The sequence below is a fragment of the Tupaia chinensis genome, unplaced genomic scaffold, assembly GCF_000334495.1.
Source record: "Tupaia chinensis unplaced genomic scaffold, TupChi_1.0 Scaffold000600_1, whole genome shotgun sequence".
In the NCBI taxonomy this organism is placed as follows: Eukaryota; Metazoa; Chordata; class Mammalia; order Scandentia; family Tupaiidae; genus Tupaia; species Tupaia belangeri.
In genome coordinates this window covers 7,547,315-7,567,185 of record NW_006160117.1, presented here as the reverse complement: position 1 = coordinate 7,567,185, position 19,871 = coordinate 7,547,315, and the positions used below count along the sequence as shown (strand labels likewise).

Here is a 19,871-nt window from a genome sequence, read left to right as displayed (position 1 = left end):
TAATTTCTCTGCCTATCCATTTCTTTTTGGTCTCTTGTGGGATTCCATCTTTGCCCACTAAGTGTTGATATATAAACACTTGATATATATGAGCCAAATTGGGGGAGGGTGACACTCTTCAATCTCCTTTTCTTCTCCCCAGGTATCAGGCTTTACTATTTCTTTGTGGAAGGAATATTACCTTGCCAAACTGAGCATATCACACACTCTTACTCTGTTCTCCATACAGAACCACTTTCCCATCTTAGTCTTGGACTTTCAATATTAATCTTGATTAATTTTAGCCTGAATGCACACACAAAGTATTCTGGATCAGAGACAAATTTCTTTTAATTACCTTATTGTATAATATTGTTTCTGCACCTTTTCCCTTTGCTCTAAGTCTTCCCTAGGGTGACATGATGAATGCTGATGAAACATTTCTCTATATGAGAAGCTGGGTTTTCCATAGGCTAGAGATAAGAAAAGTGTGTTTTTCTAACTGTTTATAAAGAAGAAGTAGGGTTGGCCTTGTAGCGCAGTGGTTAAGCACTGTGCATAAGGAGCTGGATCCCACGTGATCAACCACAGTTCAAATCCCAGTCTTCAAACCTTGAAAACCATGCAGGGCATATATTCATATATGCCCAGAATCCTAACAGGATGGAGAAATGAGAGAAAAAGCATTGTGAAGTCACTGTGGAGTGACTCCCATTAGGGAGTGCTCTCTCTGCCTCCTGAGCGCACAAACCCTCTGGTGGTTAAAACAAACAAGCAAATGAAGTAGACAACTGTCCCACTTTCTTCTCAAAAGGCTGACTTTGAAACATAATGAGCCTGAGTCCTATCTCCTGCTTCTCCAGGAGCCAGCAAGAATTATGTGTCTCAGGTTTTACAGTATAGATATGTATTCATGATCTGGGCTTCATAATTTTTTGAAATGTAAATACTGAGAGACCTAGCTACTCCAGTGTTTCTGACAATTTGGAGCCAAAGAACCAACTCTGTGCTATAAGCATTTGGCTTTCTTGATTTGGAGAAATTAACTAAACTAATAGCTACAAATCTGATTCTCATTTCTCATGGTATCGTAAGGTTCTCTAGTGCCTAGAGCGTTTTATAGATAAGCCAAAAAATACAAGAACATTTCTTTCTCTCTCTCTCTCTCTCTCTCTCTCTCTCTCTCTTTTTTTGGAGAGGTTTTTGTTATAGGGTGAGTGCACTCGCCAGACAGAGTGAGACGGAGAGATAGAAAGAGAGAAATCACCCCTCAGGGGGATGGCCACGCTGTAATCCCTTCTCCTCCATTCTCCTCTCAGGATCTTGGGCATGCACGCACAAGCACCCGGCGTGAGTTTTAAGCCACTGGGTCCCGGCCGTGAACCGCGGTCGACTACATGGGAGTCCAGCGACATAGCCATTATGCTAACTGCTGGTCCCTTTCTCTACACTTAGTATAGTTGTACCCAGCATTTACTCATCTACTGAATCTAAAAAATAAAGGTCTTCCTGGCGTAAAACTCATGCCAAGCACATGTGTGCATGCCCAAAATCTCAAGAGGAGAAGGGATTGCAGTGGCCATCCCCCCTGGGGGGGTGATTTCTCATTTCTGTCTCTGTGGCTCTGTGCCTCTGTGCCTCCTGTGAGCATACACTCCCTATACCAAAAACCTCCCTTAAAAGTTTTTTAAACAAAAGAAAAGAAAGACTGAACTTCAAATTTTGGCTTACAGGTGTAATATAATTCCAGATAATGACAGTGTCCTGCTTCATCTCCTTGTTCTTCAAATTCTAGAAACATTAACCTGTTTGAATACCTATAGATGGATAGTGTATTATGTCATATGTCTCTGTGCTTGGATTTTTTCCTTTTGGAATGCCTTCCAACCCACTCTTAACTACTAACGCAAGTTCATGCTGTAGAATTCTACATGAGGACTGTTTCTGAAAGTCTTTTCCTATTACTTTTTCTGTATTGTACAAGCCTATGACACTTTTCACATTGCATTAAAATGATTTATGTGTTCAACACTTCCATTATACACTCCAGGTTTCTAAATAGGAGGGACTGTTTTGCCTTCAACTTTGAATTTCCAGCCTCTAGTACAACCACTGACACACAGCCATTTAATAAAGGTAGCTATCATTATTTTTATCATTAGTTATTTCAGTGTAAGTTGTCCCCTGTCAAGTCCAAATGGAGAGACTAGGCAAAATGATAATTTGCTTGAAGAATGGAAAATTAAATATATGAAAAATACAGTAATATGATAACTTTATGCACACATGCATGCATGCACATACAGAGAGAGAGAGAGAAAGAGAGAGAGTGAGAGAGCAAGTGAGAGAAAGAGATTTTGAATAAAATAGAAGAAAAATCAGCCTTACATTTAAGGAAAGTAAATAACCTTCCCACCCATTAGATTTCAAGGCTACAGGAATATCCTACTCTACAGAAATAACTTCCCTATCAACAAGTTAAATACTAATATTTCACTTATAGAATTCCATTATTTTGGTTCAAATGCTTTGCCTCTCTCTGCTGAATTATGAACAACCATGAATGACAAATCATTTTGCAAAGTATCAAAGCCAGGATTCTTTGGACTGGTGAATAATACTAAGATTTTCTTGATAAATGTGTTATACAATACAGTTCTGGAATACTTCTGTAATATAATAGTATACCTAAAGTTTCAAGGATTGTACTAGTAGTTTATTTGTTTTCCCAGTGACAAAACAGGGCTTAGATTAAGTAGGCAACATGGCTAAAAATAAGACAAGAGTTGAAAAAGTATAAAAAATTAAGCCCAAATCAGGGCAGTTATTATTGTTGTTGCACAGCTATATTAGTATTTACATAGTACTTAGTACTTGTATTGACACTGTCATTTCTAAGATCACGAGACCTGAGTCAGTAACTATGTTGAATGGTTTTAGAGTCTCAGTTTATCCTAGCCTCCCACTGTGCCTCTCAACCTATATAGCACTCAATTATGTTTGAACTTACCATTTTCACTCTTTCTTCTTTTGGTCTAGAAACTTCTTAAAGGTCAAAACTATGTAGTTTGCTTTTCTTGTAATCCCCCATATCAAGGATGATAACATATAAGATATTAAAATTGATAACTACCCTAGATGACCTTAAGATACCCAGTCTAGGTCTATTCATTTATATTCACAATTCCTACATTCAGGACAGCTCACAAGATTTCTCCATTCTCAGAAAAGTCACAATGGGTAATGTAATGGGAGTTTTCATTTCATTTATTAATATTATTTAATTCACAGTCAGATCCTTTGGCAGAATTAAGGTGATTATCAATAGGATTCATTGTATACTTCAATACCACCTGAATTTGTCCAACTGACCCTTAAGGCTTCATATTATATTCTGTGTATCCATTCTTTTGGGTGCATTTAAGCCCTCATTAGCCACGCTAGGGTTTTGCAATGTATACCTTGCAATTTTCGCTTTAGATTTCAATTTGAGAGTCAGGTTATATAAACAACACATTTCTATCTTAATGAAAGGGTATTAACTATCTTGAAAGTTCCCCTCTTCTCCCCAGAATAGTTTTACAAACATAGTCGTTTCCTTATTAACAGAATAACCTGTATAGCCTTCTTTATCATTTTATGACTATCAGTTTATAAATAAAGGAGATAGAAATTGACCTGGGAGTTTCATAAACAAGTTCTGAGCACCTAGGATTAATTTTGAGAAGAATGCCACAAGCCAAATAAGCATTTCTTTTCATCTCATTTCACAGGCCTTCAAGAGGGAATTGAAAACTAAAGAACCTGTAATCATGAGTACTCTTGAGACTGTACGAATATTTCTGACAGAGCAGCCTTTGGAAGGACTAGAGAAACTCTACCAGGAGCCCAGAGGTAATTGAATGTGGAACTGTAATAACATATTGATAGAAGGATCACTGGTGAGAGAGCGGCCCATTCATTCTTGCTGCCAGGGTCTGGATGGCTCTCATATTTTCTAGGTTAAGTAGAATCGATTCAAAGTAAACATAGATGTTGAAAAAGTATAAGGAACCATAAACCACCATGCACAGGTCTGTTTGCACATTCATAAATAAACATGAAAAGAGATTGGCAATCAGTTATTGGAACATTTAGAAAATAATAAAGGAGTTTATCTGTGAGGAGGAATTCCACTGTTACAAAGACTACAAGCTAATTTTCGGTTAAAAAGCCTGACTGGAGTAAATTAGAGCTTATGGTGTACATCTTCACATTTTTCTCCTCAATAGCTTAAACGAATCTAGGATTATCTGATTGATACACAGGAGAGCACATTCACTCAGGAAGATACACTTTGGGTGTGCTGGACTGTATCAGAATTTATGCCAAAGTGTAAAAGAGCCATTAATCAGTAGATCGGCCTCTTGTTGTTAAACTACCCTCTTTCTTCCTCCAGTATGACCTTTTCAACAATGTTTCTTTAAAAAAAAAATGAATGTGGCCTAAAACCTTGTCATATTGCCAATTTAGAGCTGCCTCCTGAGGAAAGAGCCCAGAATGTCACTCGACTCCTGCGAAAACAGGCTGAGGAGGTCAACACTGAGTGGGAAAAATTGAACCTGCACTCCACAGACTGGCAGAGGAAAATAGATGAAGCCCTAGAAAAACTCCAGGAACTTCAGGAGGCAACAGATGAGCTAGATCTCAAGCTACGCCAAGCTGAGGTGATCAAGGGAGCCTGGCAGCCTGTGGGCGATCTCCTCATCGACTCTCTCCAAGATCACCTCGAAAAAGTCAAGGTACTGTCTACTACTTTGCTTCAGGGCCCTTTATGCAACTCAAAAGAGGTTCTAGTCTGAATTTCAGTTCAGCATTTTCTTCCCACCGAGTTAAAAATGGTGTTCTTAAGCAACAGGAATCCATCCATCTTTAATCAATCCAAAGTCTTCATCACATGATATTTTCTCAAAGAGAAGACAGTGATCAAATCACCTGTGTGTTTTGATGATGTGAAATGAAATATTAAAAAGCTACAGGGCAAAAGAAATCATTTTGATTTTCTTATTAGGAAATTAAGTGTGCAAACATATTCTTATTTATATGTCTGCACACACATGAAAGTATTCTTTGTGTTAATTAGTATCAAATTAGCAAAAAATACAACTCTTAATAATGATTAAGGAATCTAGATTTAAGCCTTTTGCTAGCCTTTTGTGGCCTAGGTAAGTTATGGAATTGTGGAATGAGAATGATAACCCTGTCCTTCCATTAGACGGCAGTGTATGTATTGCATTTTGAGTTGTGTTAGCCTACTGTAGGCATGAAGAAAAATCATTATATATGAGAGAGCTTCAAAAAGTTTGTGGAAAAGCCAGCAGGTGATGTAGTGGTTAAGGTGCTAGACTCCCACATGGCTCACTGTGGTTCAAGTCCCAGATCCAGTGGCTTCAGACTCATGCTAGGTATGTGTGCATGCATGCCCAAATCCCAGGAGGACGATGGAAGAGAAGGGGTTGTGGCATACCCATATCTCCTGTGGGTGATTTCTCACTTTCCCTCTCTCTATTTCTCTCTGTCTCTCTGGCAAGTGTATATTCTCTGTGGCCAAAACCTTTAAAAGAAAGTTTGTGGAAAATGGAATTAAAAGATAGTACAATTTGTCTATGAACTTTATGAAGTCCCCTCATGTTTGCATTATGTAATGTCTATGAAACCAAACTTAAATTTCCCCATGGCACAAACATGGTAAATAGATTTAAAAGAAGAATATACATGTCCAAGAGTATCATTTTCAAATCAGCAACCTGCAACCTCTTTTGTATACCCATCTAGTATCAAAATCACAAAAGTTCTCTCAGATTTTAAATTCAAAAAAAGTTAAATTCTCTCATGTCTTTGGCATGCTTGCCAATGCCCTCATTCTGGAAATTTTCTTCTTCCTTGGCTTTCAGAGAACACTGTTTGGCCTGCATTCTTTTTCTTCCTTTATTTTCCTAAATTCTTAACTTCTATTCTCTCAGTTGTTGCATGTCCAGGTGTCTAACCTTAGCCCAATTCTCATTTTCTTTTTTAAATGCTCCTGGCTTGGAACAGCATAGATGTTAATGAATCTGAATCTCTAGTCTATATCTCTAGACAGATCTTCTAAATCCACATAGCACTAGAATCACAAGTGCAACTATTCTGATACCAAATTCGTTTATTCTGCTTTTCCACCCCCAATCACTATCCATCTCTACTTGCCCTTTTTTTTGTGTTCCCTAGTTCAGTTAATCAATCATAATCCAACAAGTTTCCAAGGCTAGATACTTTAGGTTCATCCTTAAACCCCTCTATATTTTTATTGGCTGCATGTGATTGCTCATTGTCTCTTAAAATGTCTTTTATGTTTTCTCTCTTCTTTTAAGGCAATGCCCTGACCTAAACTAAGCCCTGGCATCATTTATTTAGAATTATAGCAGTTTTACATCTTTAAATCCCACTCCCTAGTCAGTATAACTGGTGTATCATAAACACTACATTATAAGTATATTGTTAATGAATGAATGAATATTTCTTTACTGACAAATCTACATTATCCAGCTTCTTCCAACTCCAGTCCAAATTCCTTGCAGGAGTATGCCTGCCTAGAGAATGAAGTCTAACAAATGAAGAGAGTAGGTGACCCTATTCCTCCTATCCCTGGTTTAGCCTCTCAACTGTAGCTCCTATCCTCCAGGCCATTCATACCATGTCACCTCTTTTACCAAAATATGCCATCTTTTTTTCATAACAACCTGTCTTTGAGCATTCTCTTTTTTTGCCATCTGGATCACCCTACCTTATCTGTTGGTGAACTCCATCAAGTCCCAAGATAAATGTTGCCTGTCTCTATAGATTTCCCTGAGTTTCTACCACCCCCAAATGCCACGAAGCAGAAGAAACTGCTCCCAATTCAGTGCTCTCATGCTTACATTATCACATTCAAATGTCATATATTAGGTCGTCAGAAGAGTCATGATGCATTTTTGCATAGAAAAATGTCTTGACTTTTCCAACAACCCAATATATTATAGCAACGTGCTTTTTTTTTTTTCTCCCAGAGAAAGTGAGGTTCCTAAGAGCAAGGATCATAATGTACATCTTTGAATTCCCAGCTCTTAGCACAGTGCCAGGAACATATTAGAAATCTCATTAAGTTTTTATTTATTTATTCATTCAACAACTGTTTATGAGCCACTATGCAATATGCTAGATATAATATGGGAGCAGACTACTTGAAGCCTACAGTCTAAAGTTGAATTGACTAGCTCTTCATGAAAATAGTAGGTGAGACCTAGTTGTGGAGCTATGTGCTACTAAAGCACTATGCTACAAAAGGCTGGGACCACATGGGAGGCCTCAGGTCATTTCCTGGTCCAACCTAAAGGTTAGGTGTGGTGGCTCATGCCTGTAGTCTTAGCAACTTGGGAGGCTGAGGAGGGAAAATCACGAGCTCCAGGCTGGCTTAATAATATAGTAAGAATGCACATGGTAGCCCATGCCCATAGGTCCAACTGAACTATAAGCTGAGGCAGGAGAATTGCATCAATGCAAGACCTTGTCATTAAAAAGCAGTCATAAGTCAGGACCACCAGACAGCATAATGGTTATGTCACTGGACTCCCATGTAGTTACTATGGTCAAGTCCTGGACCTGGCAGCTTAAAACTCATGCCAGGCATGTGTGCATATGTGCGCAAAATCCCGAGAAGAAAATGGAGAAGGGATTGTGGCATAGCCATCTCCCCTGGGGGGTGAGTTCCTTTTTTCTGTCTCTCTGGCTAGCACACACACTCTATAGCAAAAAAATCCCTCTAAAAAATAAAATAAAATAAAATAAAAAATAATTGTAAGTTGGACCAAAATGTGGCATTAGTGGTTACAGTACCAGACTCCCACATGGCCAAGCACAGTTCAAGTCCCAGATCTGGTGGCCTGAGGATCACACCAGGTGTGTGTGTGTGTGTGCATCTCCAGAAACCTAAGAGGAGAATGAAAGAGAAGGGATTGCAGCATGGCCATCCTTCCTGGAAATAATTTTTCACTTTCTCTCTCTGTCTCTCTGGTGAGCGCACATGCCCTGCGGCAAAAGCCTAAAAAAGTAATAATCATAGTCATAAGTGAGGTTTTTTTTTTACTTAAGATTAAAATTTTGACTCTGTTGCTTCTAAAATCCCTTCTACCCAGCATTGTATGACCCCCATGCCTAATATTTATACCAATGATTTATGTTGCTCTCTATTTGAAAAAGAAAATAATGTTTTGAAATGTAATAAATCACAGTATTTTCAGAAATACAAATATCAATATTTTTGAAGTCTTCTCCAAAAATGAGGCACAATTTTAGGACATGACCCAAAGGAACAAAATTAGTTAATAAATCAATTAAGTTACCAAATATATGGACTATCGATTAAACATATGGGATTCATTTTTAGCCATATTTGTCATTCAGGAGCATCAGTAGGATACTGAGTCCAGTAGACAAAGAATGTATGCCCAATATTTTAATCATCAAAAAAAACTCAAAGTGGAACATTTCAAACAACCTTCACCTAACACTATTTGCAGTGTTCCTTTCAGTTTTCCTGTCATAACTCTTCTTGATCTTAAGACAAACTTTATTGCCTCTATCCTAATTTGTAAGGCTCTTATTATGATCCCAATAATAGCAAAACCTATAAGCATTAAATATACCTTATGAAAAGAACTTACACATACCAACATGTGTTTCTTACAAGTAGATGCATGTAAGTTACAGTACTTATGTGAATATGTATGTACTGATGATAACAGATGTGATAGTTTGGGTTTATAAACAGGATTGTTTAAAATATTTATGCATATTTCAAAATTGTGAATTATACAAATTCATATATATTTATTTTTCTTCTGTAGCTATTTAATTTGGTGGCAGAAATAAATAGCTTTTCTCCACTGCATTTCTCAACACTGGAATTGAAACTCTGAAGCTTTGGTGCTGATAGTTTACAAGGAGTGAATAGTATTAACTAAAACTTATATCTAGAAATGTACAAGTGTACTTAAAAACCACTGTTTCCATTTTTATACATAGCAATTTAAGCCCTTGGAGGCTCCAAGCTATAGGCAAGTCCAGACTGATACTGAAGCAGCTATCCAGAAGAATATTTTATATACCCATGTTACTTCATTTCATCACCCCTAGTGACTCTAGCATAATACCCCATTCCATTCTGATCTTATATGTTAAAGAAGTTTTCATTCAAGTGACTGTGGAATATAGATTTTTGTGGAATTTAGCATTATATCAATTCAGTAGTAAATTTGGTTTTTAGATGAAGAGAATGAATAAAACAACTTAAACCCTGAACTCTCTGAAAATGGCATTATTACTAGCTGATCATCTTCAGGATGGTAGATACGGTAAATCACAAGAAAGAAGCATAATGTTAATATTGACTATTTTGTTCACTAAGAGATTCAACCTTCCAAATATAGCTTCCATAGGGATAACCACTAGAATACAATTTAAATTTTAAATGCTCTTTTACTTTTAATATTCACAATTTATATTGCTTTTCAAATATTTTTAGAACAGAATTCTGATTCCTCTCTTTACTGGTAATAACACCAATGCTTATTTTACTATACAAATTTTCTACTTTCCTTGTAATGGGGAATAAGAATAACTCTTTGAATGACTATGTGCTCTACATAGATCTATAAGTGGAATATTTAAAGGCTTTAATAAAGTAAAATCTAAAGTGTGCACATGGCATTTTTATTCATAAGAACAATCCCAATGTGAAAAGGTTTTTTTTAAATGTCTTCTTTTGTTCTATTCAATAATGATTTCTCTACACAGAAAGTGTTGCATCACTATTAAGTCAGAAATATGTCACTGCCCTTAGTTTACCTGTTGGCTTTAAACACAGTTTTTCACATACCATAAGTTTTCCAGGGTGATTGCCATGCTGTAATCCCTTCTCCTTCATTATCCTCTTGGGAGTTGGGGCATGCACTCACACTAGCCCAGTGTGAGTTTCAAGTCTCCGGGTCTGGTACTTGAAGTGTGGTTGGCCATGTGGAAGTTCAGTGATGTAGCCATTACATTATCTGCTAGTCCCCATATTGTATTATCTTGAGAACTAGATAAAAAGCGTTGGTTATTCCATATGACAGGCATTGATTCTACATTCAACCTTGATTTATATATATCTTTTTTGTTTGATTTTTCTTCTTGATCAAAGGCTTACTTAACACACACAGCATTTTTACAAAAAAAAAAAAAACAAGAATAAAACAAAACGAAAAAAGAAGCAACAAACGTCTCCACACGAGCATTCATTTGCAATTTATAATGATGAGGAAAATATTAGTAAACTTTTCTCTTCCTACTATAGGTGGGACGCCTCATTCATTAGGAGGCTATCATTCCTTATTCAGAGCTGAGAGAATTTATACATTTTGAGTCATTCTTAGAGTTGTCCTGGTTGTGATGGTTCTATCTATCCATATAACCCCTAACCCTATACAAAAGAATTATAAACTTTCTTTATAAAACTCAAATATAAAAAATAGTTTAAGTTTTACTTATATAAATGACAAGTATAGGGACAAGCAGTTGGTGTAATGGCTATGTCATTGGACTCCCATATAGTCGACCACGGTTTAAGTCCCAGACCTGGTGGCTTAAACTCACACTGGGTATGTGTGCGTGCATGCCCAAGATCTCAAGAGGAGAATGGAGGAAAAGGGATTGTGGCATGGCCATCCCCCCTGGGGGGCGGTTTCTCATTTCTGTCTCTCTGTCTCTCTCTGTTTCTCCAGCAAGTATATGTGCTCTGTAGAAAAATATCTGAAAAAAAAAGATATACAATATTTTTAAAAGCATATGATTAGCCTTTAATATCTAGGAAAATTATCTATTTAAAGACATAGAAAAGCCTCACTTTATACTTTAAAAGTCCTGTATAGTATTTTGTTGAAATTATTTTATTTAACTTTATTTATTTATTTATTTATTTATTTATTTATTTATTTAATTTTATTTGACCAGAGAGCAACAGAGTGAGAGAGGGAAAGTGAGAAAGCAAGCTGCCAGGTCCAGGATTCAAACTGAGGTCGGCCATGTAGGAGTCCAGCACCCTTAACCACCACGCCACCTGTCAGCCCCAACTGTATAGTTTTTTTAAAAATAAAATAGTCATTGTTGGTTTTAATAGAGCTTGGAAACTAAAGTAGGAATTATTCTTCTTAAAAATTCTGACCAAATTATTTGTTCAATGTAAAATTAATTGTAAGGTAGTGATGTCAGGAGAGCTTATTACTTAGTTCTCTTAAATTCTCTCATTTCCTGCTTTATTTATAAAGCTAAAAACAAATCACTTAGGACAGTAATGTCAAATCACTTTTTTACCCAAAGCATCTGATTTCTGATAGCACTGCGACTGTTTAAAAGCCCCTACCTCGACTCAGGCAAATAGAACCTTCTCTTACCATGCTATTCCCTTCTGCCTTTGAAACTTCTGAAAAGGCAGAGTGGAGTAATTGTTTCAGACATCTGCTTAGCATACTTTGAAGTGCATATAAGTTCTTTTTCAGTTTCATTTGAACCCCAGCTGTCTTCACCGAAGTCTATAATCAATCTGAATTAAGTTGTCCTACTTCTCCTAATAAGTCTCTTATTAAGTTCTGCATCAGCCTCTTAGGGAGACTTAAAAGAAAATTCATGTAGAATTGCCATTTTCTACTAATTCATTTGTCAGCTCTCCAAATTCCAAGGAAAACAATTGCAAAGACTATTAATTTGGCTCTTCATAAACAACTTATGTAAGTGTAGTATACATTGGAACTAAGCAAACAATTTAAAACAGTGGGTGGGAGGAAATGAGTTGATGAAATTCAACACACTCTCTTTTTTGACTTTTTTGAGACGCCTTCCACATCCAAAGCATAAAGCCATTTATTTAATAAGAAAAATATCCTTCTGCTTTTACTTTCATAAATAAGATAATTACTGAGTGAACTTTGCTTAAAGATAGGAAAAAGGCTTTAGACGAGTTGGAAAAAAGAACATGTTCTTTTTGTTACTGAACTTATTTTAATTTGGACTTCTTTGTGTTCCTTTGCTGGTCTGTGATAAAAGAAGGAGTTAGAATTGGATACCATTGTTATTGAATAAATCAGAGTTGTACAGCTACTCTTCTGGTCATGGGATATTTAGGAAAACATGGATCATCAAATGTTAAGCTAATGAGTTCATCTGACATTATTCTACTCAAGAAGTGTTTAATTAGATAATAAAAGTTCTCCAAAGATTATCATCCTTCCTAGTATTTGAAAACAACCATATCAAAACCTGATCCTTTAATATGCCAATCCTGTTTACTGAAGATTTATTCCAGAAGCTTTGTTTGTGTTGGGTAATAATTATAAACACTATTCCTCAAGAGTCTTAACTAATAAAAGATTATTTAAAAAAAAAAAACTTAAGTAATATATCCTCAGTGTTAAAGAATCTAAAAACCATTTGTTCATCCATTTATGATATGGTTAAAACCTATACCCAGAGAAGTCTGATCTCATTACAGAGTGTGAATATTTAATTTTTTTCATAAATAAAATTACATTGGGAGTTGTACTCATGGCATCTTAGTTTTCCTAGGAATATTACTATTTAATGCCAAGCCGAGGGAGTAAGAATGTTTATTAGCTTGTGTTTATGTGTCATGTATCACATTAACTAGAGACAGTTCTAAAATCTGACTTATTTATTCATCTGAAATTCCATACTTCCTTAGAAAATGGAATCCAACAGTCAATGTATACTTTTGCTTCTCCTTTGACATTTGCCAAAGTTGTAATAAGTTTAAAGTTTACAATTGTGCTGCTTTCCTACCACTTACAAGATAAAGGAGTTAAAAACAACCCAAAGAGTAGACTCTTACTGTCTTTCCGTCATGTGTGCCAATTACAAGTTTTAAAATTTAGTTAGCATTGACACCAATATTGTGCCTTACACAGTCTTACATGGATTTAAAAAACAATGGCACTGAATAATCGTTCTTAGTAAACCAGTTTTCTGAATATTATATTAATGTAACCATTTGCTTTTTAATGGGGCCTAAGAAAAGAAAAATTTTTCATACTAAGATTTTTTTCATACAATAATAATATTTTAGTTATAATTTACATTTACTAAAGATTGTTCTATTTAAAGCATTTTCTGAAAACAGTGCTTCTCAAACTTTTCTATTTCTGTTCTCTTAACGGCCAAGAAAACAAAAGCCTGACATCTCTTCCTTTCACCTGCTTATTCATTTTTCCATGAACATGAGATTTCTTTGAAAATTCTTGTTTCAGTTTTTAAAATCTCATGTCAATTTTGTGACTCTTTCCATAATGTATTCATTGTGTTTTTTCTTACTTTTTTACATTCGAATACTTCATATCTTTACAACATTAAAAATGAAATTTCTCAGTATGATACTCTATATGCTAGTCCGATCAAAGAAATTTCCATACACATTTTTATCAACAGATAATTTTCCATTTTTGAGGCCACTGGATTTTTTTTTCCTTTGATTCCCTCTCCCCCACCATTTCCCACCCTCCTCCTATACTGTCTCTGGTATCCATAGTTACTGTCCTTGCTTTTATGCCTTCCAATCTTATGTTTTCATAGTCATAGTTGAATTTTCTACAGGATTCATTTCTTAAGGTTCTGGAGAAAACTCATCTTCATGCTAAAATACAATAATAAAATGAATCCTGGAGTACATTCAACTATGGATATAAAAGCATAATTTGAGAAGCATGATATAAAGGATTGCCCAGTTTGGGGAGGTTTTATCTTTATCCATCAACTTCTTCTTTTCTGTATACATACACAAAGTATAGACACTTGCTATTTCAAATTTATCTTTTGCAGTTTTGTCTGATTATTATAACCCCAGAGTACTATGACTTGTACCTTTTGGTGATTTTGAACATGTATTCTTTGAGCCTTTTGAGTACAGTCACTTAACTAATAATGTAACTGGAGTTTTAGGTCCAATTACTTGGAAGCAGACTCTGAGAACAGGGGTCAAGTAGAGTCTGCTATCAAGGGAGACCTGTATGGGAGATAGGGAAGCCTAATAGTGAAGAAGGAAGAGCCAAGCAAGTATGCCATTTCAGATACCATGTAACTCTGTTCCCTGATCCTTAGTGAGAAAACACTGGACCATAAAACTACACAGCAGAGTTGCCTTTTGGGTTTTTTTTTTCTTTTAGAATTATTTTATTTAACTTAATTTATTTTATTTTGACCAGAGTGAGAGAGAGAGATAGAGAGGGAAAGTGAGAAAGAAAGCAAGTCGCCAGCTCTGGGACTCAAACCATAGTCGGTTATGTTGGAGTCCAGCACTCTTAACCACCATGCCACTTGCTGGGCCCCAGAGAGGACTTTTTTTTTTCTTTCTTTTTCTTTCTTTTCTTTAGAGAGATATTTTTGCTATGGGGTGTGTGGGCTTGCCAGAGAAACAGACAGAGACAGACAGAAAGCAAACAGCAGTTGACTACATGGGAGTCAAGCAGCATAACCATTATGCCATCTACTGTCCCCAGAGTTGCCTTTTTATATCCCAGATGGTCTTTGGCCCTACCGAAGATGTGCTGGCAAATATTTATCAACTCTTTCTGAGATGAGGTGAATCCTGGTTTGTAGCATTTTCCAGGTTTTGTGGTGCAAATACTCCCACTATGGATACTTACTAGCTACCAACATGATGTCACTGGATGCAGAATTGGGAGGCATTTCACATGTTCACCCTTAGGCTCTGCTCCAGAATATCATTGTCAGTGGCCCATGTTGGGAGTATTCATTACCTTCTGGGCTAGGGAGCTACCACCATACCACCAGAAGAGGTCACCTCTCTAGAGAAGATAGACAACTGTGAGAAATTCATAGTTAATAATCATAGCAGCTGGGGAAGGATGTCCAGGCCATGTAAAGTAATCCCTACACCTGTTCAGTAAACCTAGTAATCCACTCAGTTCCCATATCTCATCATGGTTTTTTCAATCCTCTTTTGTTCTTCCACATTCAGTGATTCTTTTTTATTTTTGGAGAGATTTTCACTATAGGGTGCGTGCGCTCGCCAGACAGAGAGAGACATAGAGACAGAAAGCGAGAAATCACCCCCCAGGGGGATGGCCATGCTGCAATCCCTTCTCCTCCATTCCCCTCTCGGGATCTTGAGCACGCACGCACACGCGCCCAGCGTGAGTTTTAAGCCACCGGGTTCAGGACACGAACCGTGGTCGACTACGTGGGAGTCCAGCGACATAGCCATTACACTAACTGCTGGTTCCCCACATTCAGTGATTCTTTAGAATTAATAAGAATTTTGTTTCTGGGGCTGGCAAGTGGCATGGTTGTTAAGGATGCTGGACTCTCACATGGCTGACTGTGGTTCAAGCCCCAGACCTGGCATATTGCTTTCTCACTTTTCTTCTCTTTCTCTCTCTCACTCTGTCCCTCGCTGGTCAAATGTTTAAAAATAAATAAATAAATAAAATAAAGTTCAATAAAATAATTCTAAAAAACATAAGAATTTTTTTTTCTTTCTGGGGGATGGCCACGCCACAATCCTTTCTCCTCCATTCTCCTCTTGGGATCTTGGGCATGCACGCACATGCACCCGGCATGAGTTTTAAGCCACCAGGTCCGGGACACGAAACACAGTTGATACGTGGGAGTCCAGCGACATAGCCAATATGCTAACTGCTGGTCCCAGAATTTTGTTTCTTTATGGAAAATAGACCCTAATCCCACCTCCTTCAAGTCATTATCAGGATCAGTAATGAGAGAGAAGAGTTAATGAAAATGGTGACCAGCAGTTGGCGTAATGGCTGTGTTGCTGGACTCCCATGTAGTCGACCTCAGTTCGAGTCCCAGACCCAGTTGCTTAAACTCACACCAGGTGCGTGTGTGTGCCTGCCCAAGATCCCAAGAGGAGAATGGAAGAGAAGGGACTGCAGCATGGCCATCCCCCCAGGGGGGTGATTTCTTGCTTTTTGTCTCTCTGTCTCTCTCTGGCAAGCACATGTGCACTATAGCAAAACACTCTCAAAAAAAAAGAGTTAATTAAAATGCCCAAGGAAATTATTATTGTGAAGAAAATGGCTTCATTCATGAATTTGGTGTTATAGTTATATAGTCTGTAAGTTTTTAAGGATTCAAGTTATCTAGGCATTGTCATTGAGAATGTCAAGAATTTTCTTTGGCAGTGCTTCTCACTGTAGAGTACATCAGAATCATCTGGAGGGCTTCTGGAAACTTGGATTACTTAATTTGTATATTATTATTAATTCTTCAGTTGGAAGCAGTAAATGCATTATTTATCATTTCTTTTATATTTATCAATGTCCAGAATATTTAATTTAAAAATAAATATAGGTAATGCTGTGATTGATAGTTTCAGTAAGGAGCATCATTTCACTCAGGATCCTTGAAATAAATCTCTTTTGTGGAAGACATTCACAATTATTTATTCCAATTTTCCTGTTGGTATTTTATTTTATTTTTTTGGAGAGGTTTGTGCTACAGGGCATGTGCGCTCACCAGAAAGACAGAAAGAGACAGACAGGCAGAAAAAGAGAAATCACACCCCGGGGGTGGGGGGGTGGCCTCACTATAATCCCTTCTCCTCCATTCTCCTCTCAGGATCTTGGGCACACATGCACACGTGCCCAGCATGAGTTTAAGCCACTGGGTCTGAGACTTGAACCACAATTAACTATATGGGAGTCCAGAGACATAGCCATTACGCCAACTGCTGGTCCTTCCTGTTAGCATTTTAATGACACCTATACAATTTTGGGATTCCTTCACATGAACTTCAGTGTAATTTGCATTCTGAGCATTAGTACTTTAAAATATTTAGTCACATAATTTCTTATTTCATATACACTTTATCATATTTACCAATAACAGTCAAATTTAATAATTCTCCTTATAATTGCCTGCCAGACATACTGATTATAATCAAATCAGAGTTTCTAAAATCCAAGACATTCAGAATAGTTGAGACCATTCAACATTCTTTTGTTGAGAGATTTTTTACTATAGGGCACATGCAGTTACAAGAGAGACAGAGAGAGAAAGAAAGAAATCGCCCCCCAGAGGGGAGGGTCATGCTGCAGTCACTTCTCCTTCATTCTCCTCTCGGGATTTTGGGCATGCACACACATGCACCTGGCCTGAGTTTTTTGTTTTTTTTTTTTTGGAGAGGTTTTCGCAATAGGGCGCGTGTGCTCGCCAGACAGACAGAGAGAGACATAGGGACAGAAAGCAAGAAATCACCCCCCAGGGGGGATGGTAACACCACAATCCCTTCTCCTCCGTTCTCCTCTCAGGATCTTGGGCATGCATGCACACGAGCCCAGCGTGAGTTTTAAGCCACCGGGTCCAGGACACGAACCGCGGTCAACTACGTGGGAGTCCAGCGACGTAGCCATTATGCTAACTGCTGGTTCCCTCTGGCCTGAGTTTTAAGTTGCCAGGTCTGGGACTTAAACTGTGGTCGACTATGTGGGAATCCAGTGATATAACCATTTTTTCATCTGCTGGTCCCTCAACACTTCTTAAATAAGACCTACTTGCTAGATGGTTAAGCTGATAGCTTAACCAGGAGTGCCTACATTTTACAACTTACCTTGACAATGCTCTGAGGCTCTGTGTTTAGTAGAGACGATGTATGTTTGCGTATAGAAATAAAGGTGGGTGTGGCATGAATGTGGGCGAGCAAGTGGGAGAATGTAGAAGAATCAACTGCAGTAATTGGACTAGGGAGGTTTTCCTAAAGATGGTACAGAATCATTGCTTTAAACACCTGTGGAAATCTTCTTCATCGTGGGCCAGCAGATGGCATGGTGGTTAATGTGCTGGACTCCCACATGGCCAACTACAGTTTGAGTCCCAGACCTGGCAGCTTGCTCTTCCTCTCTCTCTTTCAGTGTGCACACATGCCCTTTAGCAAATTTAAAAAATAATAATAATGATACATAAAATAAAATTTTAAAAAGTTCAGGGTTGTGGAATAGGCTGAATGATATATGAAATAAGAATTATGGGATAAATATAATGGAAAGAAATGTTTTAAAATTTGCTTTAACATTATTATGAAACAACCCCCTCCTTACTCTGGAATTTTTTAGGACTGGTAATAAATGAATTATTTTACTTTAAAAGTAATTTGATTGATGTTCAATAAATTTAAAAAATTGAAATACGTATGGTCAAACTCACTCAAATCAAGTGTATATTAAATAATTGAATTAACCGAATTAGAGTAAAGGTACATTGATTTTCAATGTTTTTAAAAATTGGCCCACACATCATTGTTACACTTTGTTTGAACACTTCAGTATTTATTAAGTTTTCCTGGTGTCTTCAGTCCTGAAATGTCAAACTCTCTTAACCAGAATGAGACTGGAGAATCTAACGCTATGATAGAATCTGTTTACTTTGAAACAATTTGTTTTTATTGTGAATTATCTTCTTCCTACATGTAAGAGGTTGCCTATTTCAAAACATACATATATTTTCGCATTTTGGTCCACAGGATACACCATTATAGGTTTGAGAGTCTCATTCAGAACTTTTCCCTGTCAAATATTTAAATTTTATCATCATGATCTGAACATGGCATAAGAAAGTTAGCAAAAAGAATAAAGTCAATTTATTGGCAATATATGCCAAAGAACATTACTTAAATAAAAACTGTTCTAAAGTCACATTGTAACAATTGTTATGTTAACAAAACATCAGTAACATTTAAAAAAAAGAAAGTGGGTACCAGCAGATGGGCATAATGGTTACATTGCTGGACTCCCACATAGTCAACCCTGGTTCAAGTCCCGGACCCAGCAGCTTAAACTCATGCCGAGTGTGTGTACGTGTATGCCCAAGATCCCAAGAGGAGAATGGAGGAGAAGGGATTGCTGTATGGCCATTCCCTTGACGGGTGATTTCTCGCTTTCTGTTTCTGTCTCTCTCTGTCTCTTTGGCAAGTGCACATGCCCTAGAGCAAAAATCTCTTTTTTTAAAAAAAGAAAAGAAAGTGTATGAAGGTATATTTTTTAAAATCAGTGACAATCACTTGCCGAGCTTCCTTTTATTTACTTATTTTCTTACTCTTAAAACGTTGTAACCCAATTTGGGATCTATACATTGTTGTGAGCCTAAATCCTGTTAAGTCTCATTAAATAATATTCATTTAATTGCCTCATGATTTAAATCTCTTGTCTGGCCCCAGGTAAGTACACTTCGTGAAACAGCATCTCACCTGTTTCACTCAGTGCTTGCCAGCTGGCTGCTGGCCACCATACATTTTTACAGGGATAGGGCTAATGGAAGAGAAAGGTTCATTGTTTTAGAGCTGGACAAACCCAATACTAGAATTGCTGTAAGGATTATTCAATATAATCATGACTCTGTGCATCCAATAAAACAAAAGGCTAAAAGAAATACAGGCTAAACAAATGAGCATAAGCTCTGTTGATCCTTGGGCTAACACTGTGAATGTAATATTACTTTTGGAACTACTTTGACATTTTGCTATAAAGGTTGAAGGAAGACATTGCCAAGATAGTTTCCAAGTTTAAAGTACCTATGTTAAAAGTGCCTGGGTCATGGGAACCAGCAGTTAGCGTAATGGCTATGTCGCTGGACTCCCACGTAGTCGACCGCAGTTTGCGTCCCGGACCTGGTGGCTTAAAACTCACGCCGGGCGCGTGTGCATGCGTGCCCAAGATCCCGAGAGGAGAATGGAGGAGAAGGGATTGCAGCGTGACCATCCCCCCTGGGGGGTGATTTCTCGCTTTCTGTCTCTAATGTCTCTCTCTGTCTGTCTGGCAAGT

At 37.4% G+C, this 19,871-nt stretch overlaps 1 protein-coding gene across 1 annotated transcript in view; it reads left to right on the top strand.

The window, feature by feature from the left end:
• Positions 1-19,871, top strand: part of DMD (dystrophin) — a 1,496,890-nt gene that overhangs the window by 1,072,410 nt on the left and 404,609 nt on the right. Inside the window, exons 28-29 of the mRNA XM_027775723.1 lie at positions 3,753-3,873; positions 4,492-4,760. Of these exons, the coding sequence (XP_027631524.1) occupies positions 3,753-3,873; positions 4,492-4,760 (390 nt within the window). The remainder of the gene's footprint in view (positions 1-3,752; positions 3,874-4,491; positions 4,761-19,871) is intronic.